The sequence below is a fragment of the Pristiophorus japonicus genome, chromosome 11, assembly GCF_044704955.1.
Source record: "Pristiophorus japonicus isolate sPriJap1 chromosome 11, sPriJap1.hap1, whole genome shotgun sequence".
Taxonomy (NCBI): Eukaryota; Metazoa; Chordata; class Chondrichthyes; family Pristiophoridae; genus Pristiophorus; species Pristiophorus japonicus.
In genome coordinates this window covers 73,666,029-73,693,792 of record NC_091987.1, presented here as the reverse complement: position 1 = coordinate 73,693,792, position 27,764 = coordinate 73,666,029, and the positions used below count along the sequence as shown (strand labels likewise).

The following is a 27,764-nucleotide window of genomic DNA, read 5'->3' as shown; positions in this document are numbered from 1 at the left end:
CCTTACTATCTCTAATCTCCACCCACAATGATTCAACATTTTGTTCATTAGAGCCAATATCGTCTCTCACAACTGCCCTGATATCATCCTTTATTAACAGAGCTACCCCACCTCCTTTCCCTTCTTGTCTATCTTTCCGAATCGTCAGATACCCCTGTATGTTTAATTCCCAGTCTTGGCCACCCTGCAACCATGTTTCTGTAATGGCCACCAAATCATACCCATTTGTAATGATTTGTGCCGTCAACTCATTTACTTTATGTCGAATGCTGCGTGCATTTAGGTAGAGTGTTTTAATCCTAGTTTTTAAACCATGATTTTTAGTTTTGACCCCTCCTGCAGCACCTTTATATTCAGTGGCCCTTTTTGTTTTTTGCCTTGGGTTTCTCTGCCCTCCACTTTTACTCATCTCCTTTCTGTCTTTTGCTTTTGTCTCCTTTTTGTTTCCCTCTGTCTCCCTGCATTGGTTCCCATCCCCCTGCCATATTAGTTTAACTCCTCCCCAACAGCACTAGCAAACACTCCCCCTAGGACATTGGTTCCGGTCCTGCCCAGGTGCAGGCTGCAGGCTTCCACTCCATTAATGTGCAGCTCGTATGTGACAACATGCATCACATCATGTCAGTCAATGCAAGATACCCTGGCAGCACCCATGATGCATTCATCCTAAGCGACAGCGTTATATCTGCCATGTTTGAGCAGCAGCCAGAAGGGCAGAGCTGGTACTGGGAGACAAAGGGTACGGCCTCGCCACCTGGCTCATGACGCCCCTACGCGTAACCCGGACGGAAGCTGACCATCAATACAACATGTCACACATTACGACGCGCAGCATCATAGAGAGGACCATTGGCATCTTGAAACAGCGTTTCCGATGCCTGGACCATTCCGGAGGCTACTTGCAATACTCCCCTGAGATTGTCGGTCAGTTCACTGTTGTGTGCTGCACGCTGCATAACTTAGCCATCATGAGGCAGCAGCAGCTGATAGTGGAAGATCCACCTGCGGTGAGAGTGGCTGATGATAATGATGTGGAAGATGCAGGTGACGAGCAGGAGGAGGTGGAGGAGGAGGACGACTAGGATGAGGAAACCATGCAAGTGCCTGAGGCCGGAGCACGATGGCGGAGGGGGGCAGGCCATCGTGCTCCCTTAACGATTGCTCAAGCCTTGCGCCAGCAGCTCATCCATGAATGCTTTACTGATGCCTGAGGGCTCAGCGACAACTATTCTGCATGGACATGTTTATTTTTTGGAGCTGTTCCTAAATGTTGTGTTGTGTTAATGGAACATGATTCAGTTTTAATGTAAAATATATTTTATTCATAAGTTTACAATGTGCTTAACTTTAGTGTAATAAAATTATTCTTGTATCAAACTTTACTTTAATATGACTTTTTAAGATCACTTAAAAACTTTAAGATCACTTATAAACTTGTAAAGTTACATAACTTACAAAAAACATTTAATTGGAAAACAGTTACAACAGTAACAACAACAACAGCAGCAAAGAAAGGCTGCACCCATCTCTCATCCCCCTTATTCTAACACCGCCCGCCGCGCTTGGTCTTGGCCTCTCCATCACCCCCTGCCCGCAGGCGGTGGCGCAGTGTTTTTGGGCTCGGTACCAAACTTATTCCTTCTAACATCTCGTTGAATGTGCACTTATTCATGGGTGGTGCGGGGGGAGGGCGGGGTCAGGTGTTAATGTGGAGGGCCTGGCTTGGGTCTCTTCAGAGGCTGGTGTGGGGATTGCAGTGGGAGTGGCAGTTGATTGTGACAATGGGTGCATGGTCTGGGTGCGTTCCCTTATTGTAGCAGCTAACTCACACATGCCCTCCCTCATGGCCTGTGTCATTGCCAGTGCCGTCCTTTCCACTACCTCTGACATTCCCTCCCTCATGGACACTATTCCCTCACTGATGTTCCCAGACATCGTTCCCATTTCCCGTGCTATTGCTGTTACTTCTCCCGATAGTCCTGCTACCTCATCACTCCCCCTACTGATGGTGTCCAGGAGTGACCGGGTAAGGTCAATGCTCTCTGCACTCAATTACATGATCTGAACCACATCTGTTGCATCCTGCATTTCAGGAGAGCGTGGTTAATTTCTTCTTCCCCTCACCCTGGGTCTGCCTCGCAGCATCCCAGTGGGACCCGCATCTTCGGACGGTGGGGCCCTGGGTGTTCCATGCTGCATCCCACCATCACTGGGATCCGCAACCTCAGACAGTGAGAAACCATGGAATGTCACACCAGAACTTAAACCACTAGTCACGGAAGGGGCTGTCAACTCCATCACCGCGACCTCCTCAAGATTCAGTACAACAGTGTGGCCTTCATCCATCTCCATCCCCTCCCCCATGTTGGTCTGCAGGGTTAGGCTCATCCGTGTCTGAATCTTCTTCTGGATCTTCAGGATTGGCCTCAAGTTCTGCAAAATATAACAGAGTCAAATGGTTAGCAGCAGAGGAGGGGGCAGGATGGGTGGCATGAGTAGGCTCGCACATCGCAGGCCAGGCAGCAGGTTGATTTGAAGGGCCACAATGAATTTTCAAGACTTACCCTCTCCCTCGAGTGTGGGCCCAGCTTGTGCAGTACTGATTATTTTTCTCCAGGCAGGACCCATCAAAGCAACGACCCTGTCTTCCAAGGATGTCAATCGGTGCAGATTTGGCGGGCCTCCTCCTGTTTGAGTTCTTTCCCTTTTGTTGTGGGACAATTTCTTCTGCAAAGATGAAAATGAAACTTTTTGGAGAGGGTGTCTTTCTGCTGGGTGGGACATATGCAGCTGGTCACATTTACAATTGCAATTGCATTGAATAAATGAAAATATTACTTACACTGACTACTTGACAAGGTCCTGCCATTTCTTTTTACACTGGCTTCCAGATCTTTTGGTGTTCACCACTGCGCAGAAATCTACTGCAACTTGGTTCCAGCGTTTCTTCATTTCTTTGGGTGTCACTTTTATGTGACCTCTGCTGGTATCCAGCTTCTGTCATCTGTTCTCAATGACACTAACTAGTACATCCACTTGGTCATGCAAGAAATTCGTTGTTCTTGATGCACGTTGCTATATTGCTGTATTGCTGCAGCTGCTCTGAGACACTCACAGCACTTTTCCAATGCTCTTAGGCACACAGTGATTTTTCCAAACACACAGTCCTTAGTTTACATGCAGCAGTGAATTTTACAAATACAGCACTCCTTCTGGCACTTTTGCAGGCATGCAGCACTGATTTTACCAAACAGACCACTGCTTCTTGAATTCAGCAGTGAATTTCGTACCACAGCACTCCTTCTGGCACCAAAACACAAGCAGCTACCTAGCTCTTTAAAAATGGCCGATTGCCAACTTTCAGCGCTACTGCACATCCGCAGACATCACCAACGGACTCCACTGCGCATGTGCAAACGTCACGGCACAGTTTTCGGCGCAGAATGCTGGCTCCACCCCCCACTCGACTGGCCACGCTGCGTGACTACAGGAAAGAGGCCGGACAGTGGCCAAAGTGGCAACAAAATTTTTTGCCGCACCTCGGAACGGAGAAAAGCGTCGCAACTCCAGTAAGTGCGCTGAAAAACAGGCTGGATCAAAATTGAGGCCATATAGTGCACTGACCTCAGGTGTATTTCAGTGGTCAGACTCATTTTAATACTGTGTATGATCTCCAGGCCTGCTAACTGCTTGTGATTTCAAACTCACCCTTTGAGGTGCAGGAAGTCGCATGCTGCTGGAGGATGAATAGCCCTGCTGCAGTTTTAAGGCAATTCTATACCTGTGAATATGATGTCATTGGAACACCATTTGAATATTCAAATGAAGCAGCTGCCTGTTTCATGAATGAGCTCCATGCACCCAATAATTGGCCCACTGGAAATGTGTGTAATGTGTAAAATGAGTGGAGATAGATCTGTGCCAATTTTCTGGTTGGTAATGTCCACAATGCCCTTATTTTCCAAAGGAGAGTTTAATGCTGGCCTATAAATGCCAGCAACATTTTCACTTGTTTAACATTTCCAAAAGGAAGACAGAAAAACTTGCATTTATATAGCGCATGTCATGACCTGAGGACATCCAAGGTGCTTTACAGCCAATGAAGTACTTTTGAAGTGTAGTTATTGTGGTAATGTAGGAAAGGCGGCAGCCAGTTTGCACATAGCAAGCTCCTACGAACAGCAATGTGATACTGACCAGATGATCTGTTGTTTTAATGTGGATTAAAGGTTAATATTGACCAAGTCACCGGGATAACTGTCCTGCACATCTTCGAAATAGTGCCATGGGATCTTTTACGTCCACCTGAGAGAGAAGACGGGCTTCAGTTTAGTGTCACATCCGAAAGACAATAACACAACTTAACCTGTTACATCAAACTGGAATTCTTCATTATAGAAACATAGAAACATAGAAAATAGGTGCAGGAGTAGGCCATTCAGCCCTTCGAGCCTGCACCACCATTCAATAAGATCATAGCTGATTATTCACCTCAGTACCCCTTTCCTGCTTTCTCTCCATACCCCTTGATCCCTTTAGCCGTAAGGGCCATATCTAACTCCCTCTTGAATATATCCAATGAACTGGCATCAACAACTCTCTGCGGTAGGGAATTCCACAGGTTAATAACTCTCTGAGTGAAGAAGTTTCTCCTCATCTCAGTCCTAAATGGCTTACCCCTTATCCTTAGATTATGTCCCGTGGTTCTGGACTTCCCCAACATCGGGAACATTCTTCCTGCATCTAACCTGTCCAGTCCTGTCAGAATTTTATATGTTTCTGTGAGATCCCCTCATCCTTCTAAACTCCAGTGAATACAGGCCCAGTCGATCCAGTCTCTCCTCATATGTCAGTCCTGCCATCCCGGGAATCAGTCTGGTGAACCTTCGCTGCACTCCCTCAATAGCAAGAACGTCCTTCCTCAGATTAGGAGACCAAAACTGAACACAATATTCCAGATGAGGCCTCACTAAGGCCCTGTACAACTGCAGTAAGACTTCCCTGCTCCTATACTCAAACCCCTTAGCTATGAAGGCCAACATACCATTTGCCTTCTTCACCGCCTGCTGTACCTGCATGCCAACTTTCAATGATTGATGTACCATGACATCCAGGTCTCGTTGCACCTTCCCTTTTCCTAATCTGCCACCATTCAGATAATATTCTGCCTTTGTGTTTTTGCCACCAAAATGGATAACCTCACATTTATCCACATTATACTGTATCTGCCACGCGTGTGTCCACTCACCTAACCTGTCCAAGTCACCCTGCAAACTTTTAGCCTCCTCCTCACAGCTCACACCACCACCCAGCTTAGTGTCATCCGCAAACTTGGAGATATTACACTCAATTCCGTCATCTAAATCATTAATGTATATTGTAAATAGCTGGGGTCCCAGCAATGAACCCTGCAGCACCCCACTAGTCACGGCCTGCCATTCTGAAAAGGACCCATTTATCCCGACTCTCTGCTTCCTGTCTGCAGTTCTCTATCTACGTCAGTATATTACCCTCAATACCATGTGCTTTAATTTTGCACACCAGTCTCTTGTGTGGGACCTTGTCAAAAGCCTTTTGAAAGTCCAAATACACCACATCCACAGGTTCTCCCTTGTCCACTCTACTAGTTACATCCTCAAAAAATTCTAGAAGATTTGTCAAGCATGATTTCCCTTTCATAAATCCATGCTGACTTGGACCGATCCCGTCGCTGCTTTCCAAATGCGCGGCTATTTCATCTTTAATAATTGATATCAACATTTTCCCCACTACTGATGTCTGGCTAACCGATCTATAATTACCTGTTTTCTCTCTCCCTCCTTTCTTAAAAAGTGATGTTACATTAGCTACCCTCCAGTCCATAGGAACCGATTCAGAGTCGATAGATTGTTAGAAAATGATCACCAATGCATCCACTATTTCTAGGGCCACTTCCTTAAGTACTCTGAGATGCAGACTATCAGGTCCCGGGGATTTATCAGCCTTCAATCCCATCAATTTTCCTAACACAATTTCCCGCCTAATAAGGATTTCCTTCAGTTCCTCCTTCTCACTAGACCCTCGGTCCCCTAGTATTTCCGTAAGGTTATTTGTGTCTTCCTTCGTGAAGACAGAACCAAAGTATTTGTTTAACTGGTCCGCCATTTCTTTATTCCCCATTATAAATTCACTTGAACTTGACTGCAAGGGACCTACGATTGTCTTCACTAATCTTTTTCTCTTCACATATCTATAGAAGCTTTTGCAGTCAGCTTTTATGTTCCCAGCAAGCTTCCTCTCATACTCTATTTTGCCCCTCCTAATTAAACCCTTTGTCCTCCTCTGCTGAATTCTAAATTTCTCCCAGTCCTCAGGTTTGCTGCTTTTTCTGGCCAATTTACATGCCTCTTCCTTGGATTTACCACTATCTTAATTTCCCTTGTTAGCCACGGTTGAGCCACCTTCCCCGTTTTATTTTTACTCCAGACAGGGATGTACAATTGTTGAAGTTCATCCATGTGATCTTTAAATGTTTGCCATTGCCTATCCACCGTCAACCCTTTAAGTATCACTCGCCAGTCTATTCTAGCCAATTCATCTCTCATACCATTGAAGTCACCTTTCCTGAAGTTCAGGACCCTAATCTCTGAATTAACTGTGTCACCCTCCATCTTAATAAAGAATTCTAACATATTATGGTTACTCTTTCCCAAGGGGCCTTGCACAACAAGATTGTTAATTAGTCCTTTCTCATTACACATCACCCAGTCTAGGATGGCCAGCCCCCTAGTTGGTTCCTCGACATATTGGTCTAGAAAACCATCCCTAATACACTCCAGGAAATCTTCCTCCACCACATTGCTACCAGTTTGGTTAGCCCAATCAATATGTAGATTAAAATTCCCCATGATAACTGCTGTACCTTTATTTCTTGTTTGATGCTGTCTCCAACCTCACTACTACTGTCTAACAGAAATATATACAATTAATGATATACATAAAAAAATCATTCAGAATATGCTGGAGTGTGCTGGGTTGGGGGGTGGAGGGAGATGGATGGGGGAAGGAGCGAGTTATGGGTTTGTTTGACAATGAGTTGAAAGGTTTACTCTTGATTGGTCAAGAATGCTGTAATGATTTTCAATTGTGAATAGCAGCAACAGAGGGAACAATCCTGTCAAGTAAACAATGAAATAATAATGTTTTTGCTTTTTTTTAAATTTCAGAATAATCCGCAGGTTTGTCCATATGGGTTGTACGCCGAACAGCTCTCTGGTTCAGCCTTCACTGCCCCAAGATACAGCAATAAGAGGAGGTAATATTGATTTTATGGTAAAATTAAGAATATTACTTGCTACATGTGACATTTAAAGAAATAAGATCATTTTTACAGCTGTTCATTTTCCTATGTGATCATCATAAACCATGATATTCATAGAAACCTTATAATGGGTAGATTCCAATATCCCACGTATTCAAATAGTGAAAACACCAGTGGTCATGAAATAATACCAGCACATCAATTTAATGAGGCTTTCAAAGCGCAGTAATAACAAAATCTCGGTATTGTGCTTTGCGAGGCTCAGAACACACCAGCCCCGCCCTCGTTGCTGAGATGATCAATATAGTCATAGATTCCGGACACTCAGCCAAACTTGCGTGAAAACTTGTTTTGAAACCATTTTTTGAGAGGGAGGGGAGGGCACTGTGAATAGGGAGAGAGGGAGGGGAGGGCACTGTGAATAGCGAGAAGAGGAGGGGAGGGAACCTTGAGTAGGGAGGGGGGAGGGGAGGGCACCTTTAGGAAGAGGGGGAGGAACGGGCACTGTGAGTAGGGAGAGGGGGCAGGGAGGGCATTGTGAGTAGGGAAAGGGGAGGGGAGGGCACATTGAGTGGGGCGAGGGGAAGGGGAGGGCACATTGAGTGGGGAGAGGGGGAGGGGAGGGCACATTGAGTGGGGAGAGGGGAAAGGGACGGTACCTTGAGTAGGGAGAGGGGGAGGGGAGGTCACCTTGAGTAGGGAGAGGGGGAGGGGAGGGCACTGTGAATAGGGATGTTTTACTACGTTAAAGGTGCTATATAAATAAAAGTTATTATTGTTATTATTACGGCATCCCAAACACATATATTCTACAAGATGGCTTCAGTACATCATGTGACTTTTATTATATTTATATCAGCAGTTGCAGTAACACAGTCATCATCTAAGTAGAGCAGTAGACCACTAGGGGGAACTCTATATTACACTTCTCCCTTGTTAATGAAAAAGTAATCATAACAAAATAATCATCCGACATAACTTGCATTGCTATACACAACAAAAGATATGGACTTATTTTGCCATATTTACAAATCAAACTTAACCACTTGTTTTCTGTTTCGAAGAGGATACCTACGTTCTCGAACAGAACTTTCCAAACTTGGTGTCAAACTTAGACTCCTTCTAGGCTGATCCTGAGGAGAGTTTTTCTCCAAGGTCAACCCTTGATCTACATTTGAACTCTCTACAACTTCAGACTATTTGTTTGCCTGTCTCGGACTCGGACTTAAATTTTGACTTTCTCTTGGACTTATTTCTAGTACATCTGATGTAGGGCTTGCTACTGATAACTCTACTCGTAACAAGACTATCTGACTCATCAAAAATAGGGGAGGGTGTTGTGTATCTGTAAAGCATGCACTCCCATGTTCCGCCACCAGGGAGCTCATCCCCTGAAGTCCCAAGGGATCCCAGCATCCCTTGGGAGCATTGTGTATAAGCCTTACTCTGGAGTATTTTATTAAAGACTGAGGTCACTGTTACTTTAACTTACCTGTGTGCATCTGTGTTAGGAACACAATAACTGGTGACGAGAATACGAATCCAACGCTTAGATGCAGCAAACTGTGAGCATCCTGGAGAAGTTCTCGGAGGGTGAGGCCTGGAAAGCCTATGGTGAACGGCTAGACCAGTACTTTGTAGCCAATGAGCTGGATGGAGAAGGGAGCGCTGCAAAAAGGAGAGCGGTCCTCCTCACAGTCTGCGGGGCACCGACCTACAGCCTCATGAAGAATCTTCTGGCTCCGGTGAAACCCACAGATAAGTCGTATGAGGAGCTGTGTACACTGGTTTGGGAGCATCTTAAGCCGAGGGAGAGCGTGCTGATGGTGAGGTATCGGTTCTACACGTGCCAGCGATCTGAAGGTCAGGAAGTGGTGAGCTATGTCGCCGAGCTAAGGCGACTTGCAGGACAATGTGAGTTTGATGGCTACTGGAGCAAATGCTCAGAGACTTTTTTGTACTGGGCATTGGCCACGAGACCATCCTATGGAAACTTTTGACTGTAGAGACACTGACCCTCAGTAAGGCCATTGCGATAGCACATGCATTTATGTCCACCAGTGATAACACCAAACAAATCTCTCAGCACACAAGTGCTAGCAATGTTCATAAATTAACTGGAACTGTGTTTGCGAGCAGAAATATACAGGACAGAACCCACGAGTCTGCAACTGCCAGCAGACCTCAGGTGACCCAGATGACTCAGAGTCCCCAACAAAGGATGAATGCAAGGCAATTCACACCTTGTTGGCATGGTGGAGGCTTCCATTCAGCCTATTCATGTCACTTCAAAGGGTATGTTTGCAAGAGCTGTGGAACAATGGGGCACCTCCAATGAAGCTCTGCAAAACCTGCTAACCACCATGTGGCAGAGGAAAATCGGTCCATGGTGGATCAAAGCAATTTCGAGCCTCAGAGAGAGAAGGCAGATGCTGAAGTACATGGGGTGCACACATTTTCGATGAAATGTCCACCTATAATGCTAAACGTAAAATTGAATGGCTTACCTGTAGCCATGGAACTGGACACTGGCGCTAGCCAATCCATCATGAGTAAAAAGGTGTTTGAGAGACTATGGTGCAAAAAGGCATTCAGACCAGCCCTGATCCCCATCCACACGAAACTGAGAACGTACACCAAAGAGCTTATCACTGTCCTGGGCAGCGCCATGCTCAAGGTCACCTACGAGGGCACAGTGCACGATCTGCCACTCTGGATTGTCCCAGGCGATGGCCCCACACTGCTTGGAAGGAGCTGGCTGGGCAAAATCCGCTGGAACTGGGATGACATCCGAGCGCTATCACTTGTCGATGAGGCCTCATGTACCCAGGTTTTTAACAAATTTCCTTCCCTTTTTGAGCCAGGCATTGGAAACTTTTCCGCGGCAAAGGTGCGGATCCACTTGGTCCCAGAGGCACGACCTATTCACCACAAGGCACGAGTGGTACCTCACATGATGAGGGAGAGAAATCGAGCTAGACAGGCTGCAACGTGAGAGCATCATCTCCCCAGTGGAATTCAGCGAGTGGGCCAGCCCGATTGTTCCAGTACTCAAAAGTGATGGTACGGTCAGCGATTATAAAGTAACTATTAATCGTTTCTCGCTACAGAACCAATACCCGCTACCTAAGGCAGACAACCTATTTGTGACGCTGGCAGGAGGCAAGACGTTCACCAAGCTCGACCTAACTTCGGCCTACATGACGCAGGAGCTGGAGGAATCTTCGAAGGACCTCACCTGCATCAACACGCACAAGGGACTGTTCATCTACAACAGATGCCCTTTTGGAATTAGGTCGGCTGCAACGATCTTCCAGAGAAACATGGAGAGCTTATTCAAGTCCGCACCACACATCATGGTTTTTCAGGTCAACATATTGGTCACGGGTCGGGACACCGCCGAGCACCTACAAACCTGGAGGAGGTCCTCCAGCGACTGGATCGCGTAGGGCTGTGGCTGAAGAGTTCGAAATGCGAATTCATGGCAACAGAAGTGGAGTTTTTGGGGAGAAAGATCGCAGCGGACGGCATTCGGTCCACAGATGCCAAGACAGAGCTATCAGGAACGCGCCCAGGCCACAGAAAGTCACGGAGCTGCGGTCGTTCCTGGGATTCCTCAACTATTTTGGTAACTTCCTACTGGGGTTAAGCAACCTTTTAGAGCCCCTACATGTGTCATTGCGCAAAGGTGAGAACTGGGTATGGGAAAAAAAACAAGTAATTGCTTTTGAGAAAGCCAGAAACATTTTATGCTCCAACAAGCTGCTTGTATTGTATAACCCGTGTAAAAGACTTGTGCTAGTATGTGACGCATCATCGTATGGAGTCGGGTGTGTATTACAATAAGCTAACGTTGCGGGGAAGTTGCAACCTGTCGCCTATGCTTCCAAGAGCTTGTCTAAGGCCGAGAGGGCCTACAACATGATTGAGAAAGAGGCATTAGCGTGTGTGTTCGGGGTAAAGAAAATGCATCAGTACCTGTTTGGCCTCAAATTTGAGCTGGAAACCGATCACAAGCCCCTCACATCGCTGTTCGCTGAAAACAAGGGGATAAATACTAATGCCTCAGCATGCATACGAAGGTGGGCACTTGCGTTATCAGCGTATAATTATACCATCTGCCACAGGCCAGGCACCGAGAACTGTGCGGATGCTCTCAGTCGGCTACCATTGCCCACCACGGGGGTGGAAATGGCGCAGCCTGCAAACTTGTTGATGGTGACGCAGCCCGCAGACTTGTTGATGGCCATGGAAGCGTTTGAAAATGATAAATCACCTGTCAGGGCCTGCCAGATTAGGACTTGGACCAGCCAAGATCCTCTGCTGTCCATAGTAAAAAAACTGTGTACTGCATGAGAGCTGGGCCAGCATCCCTGTTGAAATGCAAGAGCCAATCAAGTCATTCCAGTGGCAAAAGAACGAGCTGTCCATTCAGGCAGACTGCCTGTTGTGGGGTAACCGCGTAGTGCTACCAAAAAAGGGCAGGGAGACGTTCATCTCGGCTCTCCACAGCACACACCCGGGTATAGTAATGATGAAAGCGATAGCCAGATCCCACGTGTGGTGGCCCGGTATCGACTCTGACTTAGAGTCCTGCATACGGAAATGCAGCGTATGTGCTCAGTTGAGCAACGCGCCCAGAGAGGCACCACTAAGTTTGTGGTCCTGGCCCTCCAGATCATGGTCGAGGATCCATATCGACTATGCGGGCCCGTTTCTCGGTAAAATGTTCCTGGTGGTGGTGGATGCTTTTTCAAAATGGATTGAATGTGAAATAATGTTGGGAAGCACCGCCACCGCCACCATTGAAAGCCTGAGGGCCATGTTTGCCACCCACGGCCTGCCTGACATACTGGTCAATGACAACAGGCCATGTTTCACCAGTGCCGAATTTAAAGAATTCATGACCCGTAATGGGATCAAACATGTCACCTCAGCCCCGTTTAAACCAGCCTCCAATGGGCAGGCAGAGCGGGCAGTACAAACCATTAAACAGAGCCTTAAACGAGCCACAGAAGGCTCACTCCAAACCCACCTGTCCTGAATACTGCTCAGCTACCGCACGAGACCCCACTCGCTCACAGGGGTGCCCCCGGCTGAGCTACTCATGAAAAGGACACTTAAAACCAGACTCTCGCTGGTTCACCCCAACCCAGGTAGAGAGCAGGCGGCAGCAACAAAATGTAAACGATGGTCGCGCCACTGTGTCACGGGAAATTGATCTGAATGACCCTGTGTATGTGCTGCACTATGGACATGGTCGCAAGTGGATCGCGGGCACGGTGATAGCTAAAGAAGGGAGTAGGGTGTTTGTAGTCAAACTAGACAATGGATAAATTTGCAGAAAGCACCTGGACCAAACGAGGCTGCGGTTCACAGCCTGCCCTGAACAACCCACAGCAGACACCACCTTTTCCAAGCCCGCAACACACACCCAAAGGATCAACGACACCACGCTGAGCCAGGAAATCGAACCCATCACGCCCAACAGCCCAGCAAGGCCAGGCTCACCTAGCAGCCCTGCAGGGCCAACAACACACCAGCCCAGCGAGGGCACAGCCAACACACCAGAACAGACATTTGTACCGAGGCAGTCCACCAGGGAAAGAAAGGCTCCCGACCACCTCACCTTGTAAATAGTTTTCACTTTGACTTTGGGAGGGGGGAGTGATGTTGTGTATCTGTAAAGCATGCACTCCCATGTTCCACCACCAGGGAGCTCATCCCCTGAAGTCCCAAGGGATCCCAGCATCCCTTGGGAGCACTGTATATAAGCCAGCTCCTAAGGCCTGTTCCTCAATCTGGAGTGTCTTATTAAAGATTGAGGTCACTGTTACTTTAACCTCCCTGTGTGCAGCCTCATCTGTGTTAGGAACACAATAGAGGGCACCGTGAATAGGGAGAGAGGGAGGGGATGTGAGGAAAGGGCACTGTGAATAGGGAGTGAGGGAGGGGAGGGTAACGTGAATAGGGAGGAGAGCGCTCCAAAAATAGGGAGCGGATGGCACCGAAAATAGGGAGGGGAGGGTACCGTGAATAGGGAGGGGAGTGAGGGAGGGTGCCGTGAATAGGGAGGGGGAGGGCACCGTGAATAGGGAAGGGAGGGCACTGTGAATAGGGAGTGAGGGCATGGTGAATATGGAGAGAGGGAGCAAGGGCACCGTGAATAGGAAGATGGGTGAGTGGAAGGCACTGTGAATAGGGAGATGGGGAGGGGTGGCCATTCTGAATTAGGGAGAGGCTGAGGGGAGAGCATGTGAGTACGGAGAGAGGAAAGGGGGGCACGTGAATACGGAGAGATGGAGGGCAAATTGAATAACTAGGGCTGTAGATAGGGCTTTAAACTAAATAGTGGGTGGGAAGGATCAGATGTGCAGAAATTTAAACATAGAAACATAGAAACATAGAAAATAGGTGCAGGTGTAGGCCATTCGGCCCTTCGAGCCTGCACCACCATTCAATGAGTTCATAGCTGAATATGCAACTTCAGGACCCCATTCCTGCTTTCCCGCCATACCCCTTGATCCCCCTAGTAGTAAGGACTACATCTAACTCCTTTTTGAATATATTTCGTGAATTAGCCTCAACAACTTTCTGTGGTAGAGAATTCCACAGGTTCATCACTCTCTGGGTGAAGAAGTTTCTCCTCATCTCGGTCCTAAATGGCTTACCCCTTGTCCTTAGACTGTGACCCCTGGTTCTGGACTTCCCCAGCATTGGGAACATTCTTCCTGCATCTAACCTGTCTAAACCCATCAGAATTTTAAACGTTTCTATGAGATCCCCTCTCATTCTTCTGAACTCCAGTGAATACAAGCCCAGTTGATCCAATCTTTCTTGATATGTCAGTCCCACCATCCCGGGAATCAGTCTGGTGAAGCTTCGCTGCACTCCCTCAATAGCAAGAATGTCCTTTCTCAAGTTAGGAGACCAAAACTATACACAATACTCCAGGTGTGGCCTCACCAAGGCCCCGTAAAACTGTAGTAACACTTCCCTGCCCCTGTACTCAAATCCCCTCGCTATGAAGGCCAACATGCCATTTTCTTTCTTAACCGTCTGCTGTACCTGCATGCCAAGCTTCAATGACTGATGTACCATGACACCCAGGTCTCGTTGCACCTCCCCTTTTCCTAATCTGTCACCATTCAGATAATAGTCTGTCTCTCTGTTTTTACCACCAAAGTGGATAACCTCACATTTATCCACATTATACTTCATCTGCCATGCATTTGCCCACTCACCTAACCTATCCAAGTCACTCTGCAGCCTCATAGCATCCTCCTCGCAGCTCACACTGCCATCCAAGTTAGTGTCATCCGCAAATTAGGAGATACTACATTTAATCCCCTCGTCTAAATCATTAATGTACAATGTAAACAGCTGGGGCCCCAGCACAGAACCTTGCGGTACCCCACTAGTTACTGCCTGACATTCTGAAAAGTACCCATTTACTGCTACACTTTGCTTCCTATCTGCCAACCAGTTCTCAAACCACATGGCACACTACCCCCAATCCCATGTGCTTTAACTTTGCACATTAATCTCTTGTGTGGGACCTTGTCAAAAGCCTTCTGAAAGTCCAAATACACCACATCAACTGATTCTCCCTGGTCCACTCTACTGGAAACATCCTCAAAAAATTCGAGAAGATTTGTCAAGCATGATTTTCCTTTCACAAATCCATGCTGACTTGGACCTATCATGTCACCTCTTTCCAAATGCGCTGCTATGACATCCTTAATAATTGATTCCATCATTTTAGCCACTACCGATGTCAAGCTGATCGGTCTATAATTCCCTGTTTTCTCTCTCCCTCCTTTTTTAAAAAGTGGGGTTACATTGGCTACCCTCCACTCCATAGGAACTGATCCAGAGTCTATGGAATGATGGAAAATGATTGTCAATGCATCCGCTATTTCCAAGGCCACCTCCTTAAGTACTCTGGGATGCAGTCCATCAGGCCCTGGGGATTTATCGGCCTTCAATCCCATCAATTTCCCCAATACAATTTCCCGACTAATAAAGATTTCCCTCAGTTCCTCCTTCTTACTAGACCCTCTGGCCCCTTTTATATCTGGAAGGTTGTTTGTGTCCTCCTTAGTGAATACCGAACCAAAGTACTTATTCAATTGGTCTGCCATTTCTTTGTTCCCCATTATGACTTCCCCTGATTCTGACTGCAGGGGACCTACATTTGTCTTTACTAACCTTTTTCTCTTTACATATCTATAGAAGCTTTTTCAGTCTGTCTTAATGTTCCCTGCGAGCTTCCTCTTGTACTCTATTTTCCCTGCCCTAATCAAACCCTTTGTCCTCCTCTGTTGAGTTCTAAATTTCTCCCAGTCCCCGGGTTCGCTGCTATTTCTGGCCAATTTGTATGCCACTTCCTTGGCTTTAATACTATCCCTGATTTCCCTTTATAGCCCCGGTTGAGCCACCTTCCTTTTTTTATTTTTACGCCAGACAGGGATGTACAATTGTTGTAGTTCATCCATGCGGTCCCTAAATGTCTGCTGGTGCCCATCCACAGTCAATCCCTTAAGTATCATTCGCCAATCTATCCTAGCCAATTCACGCCTCATACCTTCAAAGTTATCCTTCTTTAGGTTCTGGACCATGGTCTCTGAATTAACTGTTTCATTCTCCATCCTAATGTAGAATTCCACCATATTATGGTCACTCTTCCCCAAGGGGCCTTGCACAACGAGATTGCTAAAGAGTCAAAGAGAAAGGAGAAGACAATACTGCAGGGTAGCGATAGGGGTCGTGATAACCAGACTGACAGGAATGGACAGAGCGTAGAAACATAAGAGTCGGAGGGGGGAAACATGGTAAAAAAACAAAATTAAAGCTCTATATCTGAATGCATGTAGCATTCTTAACAAGATAGATGAGTTGACAGCACAAATAGAAATAAATGGCTATGATCTGATACCCGTTACAGAGACATGGTTGCAAGGTGACGAAGGCTGGGAACTGTATATTCAGGGGTATTTGCCATTTCGGAAGGATAGTCAGAAAGGAAAAGGAGGTGGTGTAGCTCTATTAATGAAGGATGAGAGCAGTGCAGTAGTGAGAAATTATATTGGCTCAGAAGATAAAGATGTGGAATCAGTTTCGGTGGAGATAAGAAATAATAAGGGCAATAAGTCACTGGTGGGAGTAGTCTATCGCCCCCCTAACAGTAGCTACACTGTAGGACAGAGTATAAATCAAGAAATAATGGAGGCTTGTAAGAAAGGTACGGCAATAACCATGGGTGATTTTAATCTTCATATTGATTGGACAAATCAAATTGACAAAGGTAGCCTTGAGGAAGAATTCATAGAGTGTATTCGGGATGATTTCTTAGAACAATACATTGTGAAACCAACCAGGGAGCAGACTATTTTAGATTTGGTAATGTGTAATAAGACTGCATATCTACATTTATTAATGCATTAATTAATGATCTCATAGTAAAGGATTCTATTGGGAAGAGTGATCATAGCATGGTAGAATTTCAAATTCAGTTTGAGAGTGAGAAAGCTAGGTCTCAAAGTAGTGTCCTAAACTTAAATAAAGGCAATTAAAAAGGTATGAAGGCAGAGTTGGCTAAAGTGGACTGGGAAAATAGATTAAAGGGTAAGATGGTGGATATGCACTGGCAAACATTTAAGGAGATATTTCATAACTCTCAACAAAAATAAATTCCAGTGAGAAAGAAAGACTCTAAGAGAAGGATGAACCCTCCCTGGCTAACTAAGGAAGTTAAGGATGGTATCAAATTGAAAATAAAGGCATACAATGTTGCGAAGAATAGTGGAAGGCCAGAGGATTGGGAAATTTTTAGAAACTAGCAAAGGCCAACTAAAAAAATAATAAAGAGAGAGAAGATGGTTTATGAGAGTAAAGGAGCAAGAAATATAAAAACGGATAGTAAGAGCTTCTACAGGTATATAAAAAGGAAGAGAGAGTAGCTAAAGTAAATGTTGGTCCCTTAGAGGTTGAGACAGGGGAATTAATAATGGAAAACAGGGAAATGGCAGATAATTTGAACAAATATTTTGTATCAGTTTTCACGGTAGAAGACACTAAAAACATTCCAATAATTGATAGTCAAGGGGCTATTGGGAGGGGGGAACTTAAAACAATCATTATTACAAGAGAAAAAGTACTAGGCAAACTAATGGGACTAAAGGTGGACAAGTCTCCTGGACCTGATGACTTGCATCCTAGGGTCTTAAAAGAGGTGGCTGCAGAGATAGTGGATGCATTGGTTGTAATCTACCAACATTCTCTGGATTCTGGAGAGGTCCCAGCGGATTGGAAAACCACAAATGTAATGCCCCTATTTAAGAAAGGAGGGAGACAGAAAGCAGGCAACAATAGACCAGTTGGCCTAACATCTGTCATCGGGAAAATGCTGGAGTCCATTATTAAGGAAAAAGTAGCAGGACATTTAGAAAATCATAATACAGTCAAGCAGAGTCAGCATGGTTTTATGAAAGGGAAATCAAGTTTGACAAATTTGCTAGAGTTCTTTGAGGAAGTAATGAGCATGATGGATAAAGAGGAACCAGTAGATGTCGTGTATTTGGATTTCCAGAAGGCATTCGGTAAGGTTCTTGCACAAGATAAGAGTTCATGGGGTTGGGGGTAATATATTAGCATGGATAGAGGATTGCCTAACTAACAGAAAACAGAGAGTCAGGATAAATGGGTCATTTTCAGGTTGGCAAAATGTAACTAGTGGGGTGCAACAGGGATCAGTGCTGGGGCCTCAACTATTTACAATCTATATTAATGACTTGGATGAAGGGACCGAGTGTAATGTAGCCAAATTTGCTGATAATACAAAGATGGGTGGGAAAGCAAGTTGTGAGGAGAATGCAGAGAATCTGCAAAGCTAAGTGATAGGCACAGTGAGTGGGCAAAAATTTGGCAGATGGAGTATAATGTGGGAGAATGTGAGGTTATCCACTTTGAGGAAAAATAACAAAGCAAATTATTATTTAAATGGGGAGAGATTACAAAATTCTGTGATACAGAAGGATCTGGGGGGGGTCCTTGAACATGAATCACAAAAAGTTAGCATGCAGGTACAGCAAGTAATCAGGAAGGCAAATTAGGAAGGCACCCCCGACCTAGGAGGGAACACCTGAGGAGGAGCGGGGATAAAAGAGCGCGCAGCCCAGCCACTGCTGGGAGCAGCGCGAGCAGCTCAGAGAGGCCGACAAAGGAGAACAAGGCGACTACATTCAACGACACAGGAAAGCAGGGAAGTGACTGGTTGGTGAGTTTTTCTCTCTCTTTTCTTGCTTTAAATTAAGGGCCTTAAATTAGCAGCTGGGATTAATATCTAAAAACTAAATCTAATTAATGAAATACATTAGAGATGGCTGGACAGGCGATGTGTTATGCTGCTGCATGTGGGAGCTGGTTGACCCCATTGAGGTCCATAGCGACCACATCTGCAGCAAGTGTCTGCAGCTCGAGGAACTTCAGTTCCGTATTGATGAGCTGGATTCCGAGCTGCAGACACTACGACACATCAGGGAGGGGGAGAGTTACCTGCACGCCGCGATCCAGAAGCTAGTCACTACAATTAGAGCAATTAATTCAAATTCGATCCGTGGTCAGGGACAGGAAGGTATGACTACAAATGAGGAAGGTATGGGGACTCAGGATGGAGTGATGGAGGAGCCTTGGCCATTGCTCTTGTCCAACAGGTTCGAGGCTCTTACTCCCTGTGTGGACGGGAGCAGCGACTGCAGGCAGAATGAGCAAACTGACCACAGCACCACGGTACAGGAGGCCATTCAAATGGGGGGAGTAAAAAGAAATGTTGTAGTTGTAGGGGACAGTAGCATTAGGGGAATAGATAAGGTTCGATGCAGCCGAGGGTGTGTGTTACCTACCCGGTGCCAGGGTTAAGGACATCTCCTCTGGCTGCAGAGGAACTTGGAGTGGGAGGGAGAAAATCCAGTTGTCGTGGTCCATGTGGGTACCAACGACATAGGTCGGACAAAGAAAGAGGTTCTTCTGAGGGATTATGAGCAGCTAGGGGCCAAATTAAAAAGCAGAAACACAAAGGTAATAATCTCTGGATTACTACCTGAATCACAAGCAAATTTGCATAGGGTAAATAAGATCAGAGAGTTAAACACGTGGCTGACAAACTGGTGTGGGAGAAATGGGTTTTGGTTCGTGGGACACTGGCACCAGTACTGGGGTAAGAGGGAGCTGTTCCGTTCGGTCGGGCTCCACTTAGACCGTGCTGGGACTAGGGTCCTGGTGAATCCAATAACTAGGACTGTAGAGAGGGTTTTAAACTAATTAGTATGGGGGAGGGTTCAGGTGACCGAAAATTTTAAAAGTCAAAGAATAAGGAGAAGGCAATAGAGCAGGATAGCACTGGGGGAAATGAAAACAAGAGCATTGCAGGAAGGGACAGAATGTATAAAAGTAAAGGTGAATCAGAAAGTGGGGTCAAAGCAGGGAAAAATTGTAAAAAAACAAATTTAAAAGCTCGTTATCTAAATGCACGCAGCATTCGTAACAAAATAGATGAGTTGATGGCACAAATAGATACAAATGGGTATGATCTGATAGCCATCACAGAGACGTGGTTGCAAGGTGACCTGGACTGGGAACAAAATATTCAGGGGTGTTTGACAATTCGGAAGGATTGACAGAAAGGAAAAGGAGTTAGGGTAGCTCTGTTAATAAAGGCGTTAATGAGAAATTATATTGGCTCAGAAGATCAAGATGTTGAATCAATTTAGGTGGAGATAAGGAATAATAAGGGGGCGAAGTCACTGGTGGACATAGTCTATAGGCCCCCTAACAGTAGCTACACTGTTGGACGGAGTATAAGTCAAGAAATAATGGAGGTTTGTAATAAAGGAACAGCAATAATCATGGGCGATTTTAACCTTCAAAGTGATTGGACAAAGCAAATTGACCAGGGTAACCTTGAGGAAGAGTTTATAGAGTGTATCCGGGATCGTTTCCTTGAACAGTACGTTGTGGAACCAACCAGGGAGCAGGCTATCTTAGATCTGGTACTGTGTAATGAGACAGGATTAATAAATGATCTCATAGTAAAGGATCCTCTCGGAATGAGTGACCATAACATGGTTGAATTTCAAATTCAGTTGGAGGGTGAGAAAGTTGGGTCTCAAACTAGTGTCCTAAGCTTAAATAAAGGAAACTACAAACGTATGAGGGCAGAGTTGGCTAAAGTGGACTGGGAAAATTGATTAAAGTATGGGACAGTTGATGAGCAGTGGCAGACATTTAAGGAGATATTTCATAACTCACAACAAAAATATATCCCAATGAGAAGGAAAGACTGTAAGAGAAGGGATAACCATCTGTGGCTAACTAAGGAAATAAGGGATGGTATCAAATTGAAAACAAGGGCATACAATGTGGGAGGCCAGAGGATTGGTAAACTTTTAAAAGCCAGCAAAGAATGACTAAAAAAATGATAAAGAGAGGGAAGATAGTTTATGAAAGTAAACTAGCGTGAAATATAAAAACAGATAGTAAGAGTTTCTACAGGTGCATAAAAAGGAAAAGAGTGGCTAAAATAAATGTTGGTCCCCTAGAGGATGAGACTGGGGAATTAATAATGGAGAGCAGGGAAATGGCAGAGACGTTGAATAAATATTTTGTATCGGTCTTCACGGTAGACGACACTAAAAACATCTCAATAGTGGATAATCAAGGGGCTATAGGGAGAGAGGAACTTAATACAATCACTATCACTTATGAAATGGTACTTGGTAAAATAATGGGACTAAAGACAGACAAGTCCCCTGGACCTGATGGCTTACATTCTAGGGTCTTAAAAGAAGTGGCTGCAGAGATAGTGGATGCATTGGTTGTAATATACGAACATTCCCTGGATTCTGAGGTGGTCCCAGTGGATTGGAAAACCGCAAATGTAACACCCCAGTTAAAAAAGGAGACAGACAAAAAGCAGGAAACTAGAGACCAGTTAGCGTAACATCTGTCATTGGGAAAATGCTGGAGTCCATTATTAAGGAAGCAGTAGCAGGACATTTGGAAAAGCATAGTTCAATCAAGCAGTCAGCATGGTTTTATGAAAAGAAAATCATGTTTAACAAATTTGCTGGAGTTCTTTGAGGATGTAATGAGCAGGGTGGATAACAGGGAACCAGTGGATTTGGTGTATTTGGATTTCCAGAAGGCATTCGATAAGGTGCCACATAAAAGGTTACTGCACAAGATAAAATTTCACGGGTTTGGGGATAATACATTAGCATAGATAGAGGATTGGCTAACTAACAGAAAACAGAAAGTTGGGATAAATGTGCAATTTTCCAGTTGACAAACAGTAACTAACTAGTAGGGTGCCGCAGGGATCAGTGCTGGGTCCTCAACTATTTACAATCTATACTAATAACTTGGATGAAGGGACCGAGTGTAATGTAGCCAAGTTTGCTGATGATACAAAGATGGGTGGGAAAGCAAATTGTGAGCAGGACACAAAAAAATTGCAAAGGGATACAGACAGGCTAAGTGAGTGGACAACAAATTAGAGATGGTGTATAATGTGAGAAAATGTGAGGTTATCCACTTTGGCAGAAAAAATAGAAAAGCAAATTATAATTTAAATGGAGAAAAATTGCAAAGTGCTGCAGTACAGAAGGACCTGGGAGTCCTTGTGCATGAAACACAAAAAGTTAATATGCAGGTACAGCAAGTAATCAGGAAGGCAAATGGAATATTGCCAAGGTGGATGCAGAGAGGATATTTCCACTCATAGGGGAAACTAAAATTCGGGTACATAGTCTCAGAATAAGGGGCCGCCCATTTAAAACTGAGGTGAGGAGGAATTTCTTCTTTGAGGGTTGTAAATCTATAGAATTCTCTACCCCAGAGAGCTGTGGAGGCTGGGTCATTGAATATATTTAAGGCGGAGAGAGACAAATTTTTGAGCGATAAGGGAATAAAAGGTTGTGGGGAGCGGGCAGGGAAGTGGAGCTGAGTCCATGATCAGATCAGCCATAATCTTATTGAATGGCGGAGCAGGCTCGAGGGGCCAGGTGGCCTACTCCGCCTCCTATTTCTTATGTTCTTATGTTCTTATGAATGTTGGCCTTTATTGAAAGGGGGATGGAGTATAAAAGTAGGGAAGTCCTGCTACAATTGTTGGTGAGACCATACCTGGAGTACTGCATATAGTTTTGGTCTCCTTAGTTAAGGAGGGATATACTTGCAATGGATGGCAGTTCAGAGAAGGTTCACGAGGTTGATTCCTGAGATGAAGGGGTTGCCTTATGAAGAAAGGTTGAGCAGGTTGGGTCCATACTCTTTAGAGTTTAGGAGAATGAGAAGTGATCGTATTGAAATGTATTCTGAGGGGGCTTGACAGGGTAGATGCAGAGAGGATGTTTCCCCTCGTGGGAGAATCTAGAACTAGGGGGCATAGTTTCAGAATAAGGGGTCGCCCATTTAAAACAGAAATGAGGAGGAATTTTTTCTCTCAGTGGGTCGTGAATCTTTGGAATTCTCTGCTCCAGAGAGCTGTGGAGGCTGGACCATTGAATATAGTTAAGGTGGAGATAGACAGATTTTTGAACGAAAAGGGAGTGAAGGGTAATGGGGAGTGGGCAGGGAAGTGGAGCTGAGCCCAAGATCAGATCAGCCATGATCTTGTTAAATGGCAGAGCAGGCTCGAGGGGCCAAATGGCCTACTTCTGATCCTATTTCTTATGTTCTTATGATCTTATGTTCTTAATAGCAGAGAAGAGCACTAGCCTTAGGCCTGAACAGTTGATGTTGTTCCTTGTCCACCACCTCCAATGGGCATATGAGCCAATAGCTTCCTGCAGACTTGCGGGAAGAGGACAGCCCGCCTCCTATCCACAGCCACCGGTAGCCGGCACAGACACAATGGCCAAATGGCCTCCTTCTGTTCAGTAAATTTCTATGATTCTATATTATGCAGCTTAAACACAATGGAAGAGCTTGTGGGAAAGTGTAATGGTTGTATACGGTACCTCCCTAAAATTGTGGAAGCTTTGAACTTAGGTTTGTGTCAAGCTTGATGAGTTTGACACAAAATATGTGTAAAGATGAGTAGCACATTTACCTTCACCTGTTTCGTGATACCAGCAAACATCTTACTCATTTGAAGCCAGGTGTAAGGAACCCTGATGACTGCATTGACTCAATCAATGACCTCTTCCTTTCAGCTTGCATTTGTGCTTTTACTGGGCTGCTCTCCTGTGAGAAGGCCTCCAATTCTCCAGCATGAAATAAAGTACTGTTGACCACATATTATGAACAATTAATCTACTTCTCTTCCACCAGCACTATTTGCTCTTTAATGGAATGTGCAGCCCTTTAAAGACTGCTGCCTCATTGGATTTTACACTCTCCAGCATATATGCAAAAGCCAAGCTTTCTCGACATGCTTTCACGTGCCAATCCTCTATTCAAATTCGAGGGAGAGAGTCCCATTGCTAAATTTGGCATGACCCTCTCCTGAGCTACCATTACAGGTGGGCCTGCCCACGGACCAGTCCAATCTCATTTTTGTCATTCTGCAAGATGGGACCTCATATGTCTACATGTTTTTCTTCAATTTTAATTAGTTTCTGCCTTCCTTTTTCCTTCCAGTTGGCTCTATCGTATTTTACCTTCAGTTCGTCATAAGCCCTTCACTGCCACACCCCAGGAAAACCTGTCCTACAATTGGGATGAAATCAGCCCTGACCCCAACCAGGTAACTATAAGACATCACAGAGTTGCAATTGTCTACTCATAAAAATATTTGGGCTACATTTTAAAAAGATTTGTACTCTTTCAATATAAGGCACAATCTATCTTATGAAACAAAGAAGGCAAAATTACTACTTTTGATAGCCGCGCTAGCGCCTCTGGGGGGGGGGGGGTGGGGGGGCACTAACGAGGCACAATGGCATTTTTGCCTGGGGGAGGGGGGCACTAACGCCTTCCGGGTTATTGCCCTAGAAGTTTGGGGGGCGCAATCCTGGCATCGCCGCGCCCCTTGATTTGTGCCCTGGGCCAGCGTGCAACTGGCGATGACATCATCGTCGTGTATGCCAATCCCTCACTGCTCTATGCCGACCCCTTTCCGACCCACGGGGGAAATTGTCTCACAGGACACGAAGCTGCCGAACATTCACCGCCGGGCGCCCCTTAGAGGAGAGGCCTTTAGCACCCTGGGCCGCCATCTTTATTTGTTGTCTAACTCTTGGGTAGGCCAGATAATAGCAGCTCTCGCGTCGACCGGGCCGCCATCGTACAGCCCGGCATTTTGTTTTGGGTGCCAGGCTGCTGACCCAGTCAATCGCATCCCTGGTGGCACAATAGCAGCCACCAAAAGGCCTGCAGAGTGTGCAGCGGCAATCCTCTGAAGGGGAGGAGCGTTATAGCGCATTAGCGCTATGCTGAGCGCTACAACGCACCCTCACTGGAGATAGCACTCTGCTTCCTTTGAGGGGCATACAGCTCAATTCCGCTTTGGGGGCAGGACTTTCAGGTAGTCCCAGCCTTGGACATTTACCGCCCCCAATCGGGGCGAGGGGCAATTTCTAACTGAAAACATCTTACATATTGTACATTGTGCCAAAGTTTTCTCAATGAGGTATGTTGTCTTTTCGATACAGTACCTTTGGAATTAAAACCAGATTTGTTTAAATAAATTACCTAGTCGAGGAGCTGTGCAGTTCATTATCCCAATGTATCAATTCCGAGAGACAAATTGGCTGGGGAGATACCAATTGGTTTTCATATAGGTAATTGCAATGCCCTTTCGGTTGATGTCACCAGAACCATTTCCTGTTGCTGCTTGTTTTGTTCTTTGAATGGTTCATTTAGACAATAGAAGGTGACATATATATTTGTGTCAGACATCGGTTAAATGGAAGCTGCTGACACTGCCTGAACTTTAGACATGTCTTGTGTCCTTAAGTAGCTGTAGAATTGGAAGATTTAGTTGATTTTGAAAAACATATTTTGGATTCATTTTTCTTGGCAGAACTTCAAAGGGTCCCAGGGTCCCAAAGAGCATGCTCCCAGTTCACCATGTTCTGCTAAGGCCATCAAGAGATAGCTTGGAGGCTCCATGGAGAATTGACAAGAAGCTATCATTAAAGGATGCTATCTCAGCTCTTGTATTACTAGGAGAATTAGTGAAGGGCCATATTGATTTTTTGTTTTGTGCATTGGAGGAGGAATAAATATGTCCTATATATTATTATAAGGCCATATGGCCCTCGAGCCTGCTCTATCATTCAATAGGATCAAGGCTGAACTTTGACCTGAACTCCACTTTCCCACCCAATCCTCATATCCCTTGATTCCCTTACAGTCCAAAAATCTATCTACCTCAGCCTTGAATATACTCAACAACTGAGCATCCAAGCTCTTGTGGTAGAGAATTCCAAAGATTCACAACCCTTTGAGTGAAGACATTTCTCCTCATCTCAGTCCTAAATGGCCGAACCCTTATCCTGAGACTATGTCCCCTAGTTCTAGACTCTCCAGCCATAATACTGCATTGTATATCACAACCATTTATCTGTTTCTTTAATAAACCTATTCCATAGTTAATAGTCTAAGCAACAGCCTTGTAAAATGTTCATTCTACCTCTTTCCAAAATCTAGGATGTCACAAGAGGATGTATGACATATTTAGAAAGCTAAATACACTACAAAGATTTCTTGTTAACCCTGGGCTTGCTAGATTTTTGGATATTGAGCATTTCAAGGCACAATTTGTTTCACGGGGAAAAAGATCTGGCCTACGTGAGTGGTCTTTGGTGTTCACCTGTCCGTTGTAGAACCTGTCCAATTTTTATTTTGTTGATGGGATGAAAATCTGGCAGTTTCTACAATGGGTGGGCAATCCACTCCACCAGATTATCATCCATATGGTGAGCCTTGGAGTCTAGACCAATATCGCCTTCGGGTTTTTTAAAATTTGTACATGGGATGTGGGCGTCGCTGGTAAGGCCAGCAGTTATTGCCTATCCCTAATTGCCCTTGAGAAGATGGTGATGAGCTGCCTTCTTGAACCACTGCAGTCTGTTTGATGCTGTTGGGGAGAGAGTGCCAGGATTTTGACCCGGCGACGATGAAGGAGGGTTAGGGGGCAAGGGATAATTGGACCAGATATAATTCAGACCCCATTTTTAAAGTTGTATATTATGTTGACAGCGCATGCTCGCAGATATAGAATTTTAAATATTTTATGTAGATAGGTTACTGCAAAATATTGTACATAAGTTGTGCATTCACATAGGTCTTTATAACTTCCCATCATGGAATTTCAACTCAGTGCCCAAAGAACAGCGGCAGTCTCGACTGATATCACTTGTAGTGCACATATACATCTTGCAGTAAAACCTGACTCACACAAATTCTTTTGCTTTGCTTCTAGCTCAGATGGCTGCCATTTAAAATTCACAAAATATCGGAGAAGAAGGTCGACTTTGTAACAGTAAGACTGGGTTTATTTGACTTTTGGCTGCCTCTCCATCTGTGAATTTACTTATACCGTACCCACAACGTTTAGGATAGAGGAGGAGACAATTAATAGGGGTATAAATTGGATAGCGCTGGTCTGCCGACGTGAACTGGGCACAGGGAACAATCCCTGCACTGTAACAGGTAGACCGGAGTACCAATTGGAATTGGATCTCAGGCCTCATTTAAACTCGACTGATGAGCTGCAGACACCTACAGGGAAGGTGATCGGGAGGAGGCCAAGCAGATATAATATTTTTGATATACTGTTCAGATAGATGCAAAATATTGTACATATGTTGCATTCTTGCACTCCGTCTCTCTCACATCATTAAAAACAATGCACTTTATTTACAAGCGATATATGACAATAGTTCTTGTTTTTATTTTTGAAGTTGAATAAACTGAAAGTATAATGGACATTATCAGTCGCCAAGTTTATTTCAGCATGAATAAGGCCTCCATAACATACTTATCAGTTTGCCACTTATGGGTCTTTTCTTTGCCTCTGGAACAACCTGCAATATCCCAGTCTACCTTCTTTTTCTTTTTGGAAGTACAGCATTTGAATGCCATTCTTATTCAACAGGGTTTACATACTTTGTGTGGAGCTGGAGATATCAGATCCCGCAGTGGCTTGGCTATTCACATCTATGCCTGCAACACATCCATGGTGAATAAGTATGTGACTACCTTTAAGAATATTTTCTGTTGCATTTCTGCTTTATTCTGTGGTATGAACTTAGAAATGTCCTCATTTTTTTTTTTTCTCTTTTTTTTGCTACGATTGTTTTTTTTGTTGCACGGAAGACTGAAGCCCCAGAAATGTGTGGGCAGACACATCCTGGCATAAGTACCAGGATGCGTCTGCACACAGCTGCCACTGCTGACCTTACCGAAGTTGGCCGGGCCAGAGGTCGAAGTCACAAAGAGTATGTATTGGCCACAT

At 45.1% G+C, this 27,764-nt stretch overlaps 1 protein-coding gene across 1 annotated transcript in view; it reads left to right on the top strand.

Moving 5' to 3' along the window:
* hgd (homogentisate 1,2-dioxygenase) overlaps positions 1 to 27,764 on the top strand; it is a 67,247-nt gene that overhangs the window by 18,437 nt on the left and 21,046 nt on the right. The window contains exons 3-6 of the mRNA XM_070892962.1: positions 7,206 to 7,294; positions 23,942 to 24,047; positions 26,730 to 26,789; positions 27,405 to 27,496. Coding sequence (XP_070749063.1) covers positions 7,206 to 7,294; positions 23,942 to 24,047; positions 26,730 to 26,789; positions 27,405 to 27,496 — 347 coding nt within the window. The remainder of the gene's footprint in view (positions 1 to 7,205; positions 7,295 to 23,941; positions 24,048 to 26,729; positions 26,790 to 27,404; positions 27,497 to 27,764) is intronic.